Consider the following 5,874-nt stretch of genomic DNA (forward strand, 5'->3'; position numbering starts at 1 on the left):
TATCACAAGGTTACGTTCTAAAAATAACCTGTGATAAATGTAATCTGTGAAGTTTGATTGTAGATGTTTTAAGGCCTTACTACTCACTTTATACACTTTTTCACATAGACATGAACATTTTCACACACTTCTTTTCTTGTTTAAACTCAAAGTTTAAAGAAAAATACAGTATATACTGATGAGTCCTGGGTTATAGAATGAAAGTAAATACCTGCTCCCGAGCAAAAGATTTCTGTAGATTTGGTGAGCTGAATGCATTCTGTACAAGAACATGAGAAGATCAACAGCTAATGAGGACCTTGAATCGACTGTGAAAGGTGAACCGTGATGTAGTGAGGGACCGCTGTACCTGTTGAAGTCAGGGAACCTCCCTCCACACCTTTGTTGTGACACATCACAAGTGATGAGCAAGACTAAGCTATAGTTTGGAATAGGGCAACTAGCAATGTGGCTTTTTCTGTCCCTCTACTATATCTTCTTGAAAGTTGAAGATTTTTACATTTCGTATTTACCGATAATTAACCAAAATTGTGTCTTTTAGTTCTCATTCTTCTCTAGTTGTACTGTTATTAGAACTTACTAAAATGCATTAGTTAAGTGATCTCAAGTTTTTATGCTTTTACATTTTATTATGGTTTTGTTTAGATTTCATTAAGTAATCATGCAAATTATAGCTTTTACATTCATTTTAGAATTAAAGATGTGTTTTTTAGACCTGGCTTCATCTGAATAATTATGTTTAGTTTTGGAAATTGTTTCCTCATTTAGACCTCGTCAGAGATCAATTTTGTCAGTGCTCCAGGACCACATTGTTTTCCTTTTCATCCAAAGATGGTGACTTTATTTTTTGTCTCTTAGATATTTGCTGCAGTATCAGGAGCCGATCCCATGTGAACAGCTGGTCACCGCCCTGTGTGACATCAAACAGGCATACACACAGTTTGGAGGTGAGCAGCTCACCGGTCCTACTCATGCTGTTAAAAAAGACAGAGTTCACAAGTAGAATTTATGTTTGTTTAACAGGGAAGAGGCCCTTTGGTGTGTCTCTGCTGTACATGGGTTGGGACAAACACTACGGCTTCCAGCTGTATCAGAGCGATCCCAGCGGAAACTACGGAGGCTGGAAGGCAACCTGTATCGGCAACAACAGCGCTGTAAGTCTGAAATTTAAATAGGTGCTAACTGAGGAGAACATGTCGTATTCCCTTGATTTAACTTCTGTAGTCGCTTCACTTTTGAAGCATTTAGGGTAAAAGGAGGAGGCTGTTTCTAACTGATATAAACATCTAGCTATGAAAATGCCATTTCTTATCATTCTGTCTCTGCTTTTTGGTCTCAGGCTGCAGTTTCCATGTTGAAGCAAGACTACAAAGAGGGAGAGATGACTCTGTCCTCTGCTCTCGCTTTGGCCGTCAAGGTCCTCAATAAAACGATGGACGTTAGCAAACTCTCTGCAGAGAAAGGTAATTGTCCAGATGAGGATTTGGTTTCTTTTATGATGAACATGTTAGGAGCTCTTTTCCAACAACCCAAACTGACCTCTCGGCTCTTGCAGTGGAGATTGCCACTTTGACACGAGAAGATGGGAAAACCAAAATCAAGGTTCTGAAACAGAAGGAAGTGGAGGAACTCATTAAGCGGCACGAGGCGGAGGAGGCCAAGGCTGAGAAAGACAAGAAGGAGAAAGAGCAGAAGGAGAAAGACAAATAGAAATCACCCCCGACATCACTCCCCATATTTGTTTGTTTCAGCAAATCCTGCATTGAATTGTTTTACAATAAAAGTTTAAGCTGGTGGACGTGGTCTGAGTTTGTCTGTAGTACCTGAACTCCCTCAGGCAGAGCTGGTTTATACGCACTAGAGAAACATTTAACACAAATGCTTTAATGAGATTACAAACCATTTTATTCCCCTGTGCAGTCTGATGATTAGTATATCTAGAATGGTGTCAAAAAACTTTGGAACACTGAAGGAAAAATCCAAAATGTGATCCATCTGTACTTCCTGAAGGCAAAATAAAAGTTTTTTTTTTGTTTTAAGATACTTTAAGGCAGAGGTTCTTAACTTTTTTGACACCGGGGCCCAATTTTCCCGATACAGTGATTCAAGGCCCATTCAAATATTAACATGTCGATGCAAATTGATCCACATCTTGTTTGATTTGTGTTTGATAATTAAATAAATTCATTTTATGCTTTATCGAAGTAAAATCTTGTAGGAAAAAATGACACAATGTGATCATCTCAGACATTTATTTTCACACTGAAATGGTAAAACATGGTTGTCATGCTTAATACAAATTAGAATTTCAAAAATAGGACGCATTTTGATAAATAAAATTGTGTTGTAATAAAACAAGCACATTTAAAATTAGTTTCAAGTGGAGGTTTGCCCTGGAAAGGAGAGGAATGAAGGTTAGCCGCAGTAAGACAGAGTACATGTGTGTGAATGAGAGGAACCAGAGTGGAAGAGTGAGGTTACAGGGAGAAGAGATAAAGAAGGTGGAGGAGTTTAAGTATTTAGGGTCAACAGTACAGAGTAATGGAGAGTGTGGAAAAGAAGTGAAGAGGAGAGTGCAAGCAGGTTGGAATGGGTGGAGAAAAGTGTCAGGTGTGATGTGTGACAGAAGAGTTTCAGCACAAATGAAGATTACTAAAGCAGGCGGGCAGGTAACTGAGGTCACATGACTGCAGGAATACACACAAATGAGGATGAGCTCTTCCTCTGACATCAGAGCGGAGTGAGTGCATCTCTGCAGCTGACAGGAAGACAGCCTCACGGTCTCATCTGGTGCTGGACGTTTCCAGACCAACTTTGTGAGACAACACGGCCAACCACCATACGGTGGAGAATCCTCTGGAACTGCCCTGCAGTGGGGTCAGCCTCCTAAAAATAACATTTACTCACATCATATATTTTTCTATTGCTTTTTAATGATCCAAATCCACGTTTGGCCCATGTAGTACGTGCAGCTAAGGGGCACATTAATGAACCTTTACTTTTTCATAATGCTCAATATTTATTTCTACTACTCATTAATGTTTACATTGTATTGTTACTGTTAGTGTTACTGTTTTGAGAAAGACAAATTACCTTCTGTCCATGGATAACAGATGAAAATCAGCGATTTCCTGGTGGAGGTACAAAGAAAGTGAGCGCCAAATGAGAAGAACTGGTTAGAACACGGATTACTGAGCAAAGACGGAAAGCTGCGCGTCTCCAGGAAAATGATTGACATGAAAGCCAAGAAGATTTTTGATACGGAGATGGAAAATGCTTCAAAAAGAAAGCAAAACAACGTTCTCATCATTTCTATGTTTTTTAGTTCATTCAGAGTTGAAAGTGAAAATAAGATTTGAAACTGAAAAATAAGTTTTGAAATTGAAATTCTGAGTTTTGAAACTAAAAACAGAAGATTTGAAACTGAAAATAACCAAGTTTATTTTGGAATAGCAAAAACTTTTGGACATTTATATTTTTTGACCAAACACCAACATGTTTTTCAATTTAATTTGTTAATGTGGAAACCAAAAGATAGGAGAATATTAAAAGAGACATTGAAGAATCTAGAATCAGGTTTTTGTTGGTTTGTTTGTTTACTTCGTCTTTGCAAATAGAGGCAGAAAATGGATTGAATCATTTATTTTTTGGGGGTTATTTGGACAATTTACCACTTGATGGCGCTAGTGTTCACCTATTAATTACTTCTTTTCAACTTTTTTTTTTTTTGGTCTTGATCGTTTCACTACAAGAAAAACAGAGTTTTTTATTTCTAGTAAAATACAATTTCCTATTTATAAAATTGTGTACCCTATTATTAATGCTATTACAATTATCATGTTGCCAGTGATAAATGATACAGACTATTTTCCCTGACACACACTCACACACCAATGAATTCATGATTTTTTTTGTATTTAAGTCTTTGCACGGTGAGGCATCTTACGTCTGAGCATTATTTTGTTTGGTCAAAGTGCAGGTGGTGACTGTGACATCTCCTGTCTGTTTTATTGCTGTGAGTGATTGCAGGCACACAGTTGTACTCTGTTGGTGGTCATGAGTGGACAGAAACCAGCTGCTGGTGAGGTTTTAGGACACGGTTACTCGGAGGTTAATCTGCAGCAAAATATGTACTTGTGAGACCTCTGCACTTTCAGGGTCTGCGCTGTCGGACGTTCTGTAGCCAAAGCAGCCACGCCGAGAGTATTCAGGAGAAACCAGAGAGAGCCTGTGGCTCAGAAACAGTTTTTGGCTTTTTCTGAATCAGTTTACAGTGAAGTGGACACAGCTACAGCCAGCAGGATGAGCAACACAGCTTATGTTTTTATTTTTATACCTAAAATCTTAAAACAATCAAAACATGTTTGTCTTTATATCAACACACCACAATATTTAATTTAATAATTTAATTAAGTGTCTTGTTTTTTAAAACTCACATGCATACCCTTTAGCAACAAGTAGTCTGGTGTACTTCAAGTGTACTAAAAGTGAAGAAGTATACTTGAAGTTTACTTTGTTTTATACTTTTTAAAATATTCTAGCTTAAAATGTTCCTATTAGTCAGAAGAAGTATTCAGTTAGTATTCTTCCTACACTACACATATATGGTCTATAGTCCACTTACACACTTATACTCAAGCACAACCTATTTAATAAAATAGACTTCAAATGTACTAGTTTTTTGCTAAGGGTAGTTTTATATGGGACAAATACAGAACACTGCAGCAGAAATATAACGGAATGCAGATGTTGATTTTGAAATTAAAAACCACAGATAAAAAATCTAAATGTTAGTGTGGAGCCCCTAAAGAGACGTCGAAGAAAGAAAAAAAAATGCTGGTTTCTTGCACCAGATAGTAACAGGTGTGAAAACCAGCACCAGTGACTATGCCGGCAACTGGTGAGAAACCAGCATACCAGTTATTATCTTATGCACATAAGAAACCAGCATTTCTTTCTTCTTCTTTTTTTTATTTTTATTTTTTTTACTTTATTGTCCTTTTAGAGGCTCCATACTTTGCAGTTTGAAACAAATTAAGAATCTGTATTAAGAAAATCAACAACATTTCTTGGAAAAAATGTAAATTAATAAATAAGAAGGCACTTGTAGTTAGTTGTTATTGTTAGCCCTAATACTGAAACACCAATTAAATAATCAAATTTGCAACAGTAATGATATGATTAAGATAGCAGTTCCACCCTGACTGAAAATCATCAGCACTCCTGAAAGAAATACTTGTAAGCCAAAGGGCAAAGGGAATAAATAAAATAAATAAATAAAATGTTCAACTGAAGCATCATGTGTTTTCCATAGATTTTTAGTCTCCAGTTGAATTTTTTGATTATAAACTAAAATGTCTGAGTCAGGATTTAATACACTAAAGGCAAAAAAAAAGGATGGAAATAGTTTTTCTTAGAGTTTTTTCCTGTTTTTAGAGTTCAAGTTATGGTATAGACCATGCAACATGATGCTCTAGAGTATCTCTTTTACTCTGGCAGAGGAAAAATAAAGTAATAGTGATTTTTAACAGTAAAAGGATTACTAAGTAAGTATTTGTTTCGTTCTGGTTTGTTATTAATGAGTGTGTAGGTGAGGTGCATCTAGAAACAAGATAAACTACATATAGGTAGTGACATCAAGAAGCCTTGTTTACTGTGCACTTCCACCAGATTGCATATACTAATCAAATATTTGGTAAAAAGTCTGATATTTTATGAGTTCAAAGCAGATATTATCTCATGCTGCACACCAATGGTTAGATTGATATATGTATATATCAATGGGTTTGAAGTTTTCCACAGAGGAGATGCTAAAATGTATTTGTATATTCTTTAAGTATTTATTCTAGTGGTTCATAAACCAATAGAAGTCCT

General features: G+C 36.4%; 1 protein-coding gene across 1 annotated transcript in view; it reads left to right on the plus strand.

Moving 5' to 3' along the window:
• psma4 (proteasome 20S subunit alpha 4) overlaps positions 1 to 1,798 on the plus strand; it is a 4,559-nt gene extending 2,761 nt beyond the window's left edge. Inside the window, exons 6-9 of the mRNA XM_024294866.1 lie at positions 859 to 947; positions 1,024 to 1,154; positions 1,340 to 1,463; positions 1,556 to 1,798. Of these exons, the coding sequence (XP_024150634.1) occupies positions 859 to 947; positions 1,024 to 1,154; positions 1,340 to 1,463; positions 1,556 to 1,710 (499 nt within the window). The 3' untranslated portion in view covers positions 1,711 to 1,798. The remainder of the gene's footprint in view (positions 1 to 858; positions 948 to 1,023; positions 1,155 to 1,339; positions 1,464 to 1,555) is intronic.
• The last annotated feature ends 4,076 nt before the right edge of the window (positions 1,799 to 5,874 follow it).

Source organism: Oryzias melastigma, linkage group LG3 (assembly GCF_002922805.2).
Source record: "Oryzias melastigma strain HK-1 linkage group LG3, ASM292280v2, whole genome shotgun sequence".
Taxonomy (NCBI): Eukaryota; Metazoa; Chordata; class Actinopteri; order Beloniformes; family Adrianichthyidae; genus Oryzias; species Oryzias melastigma.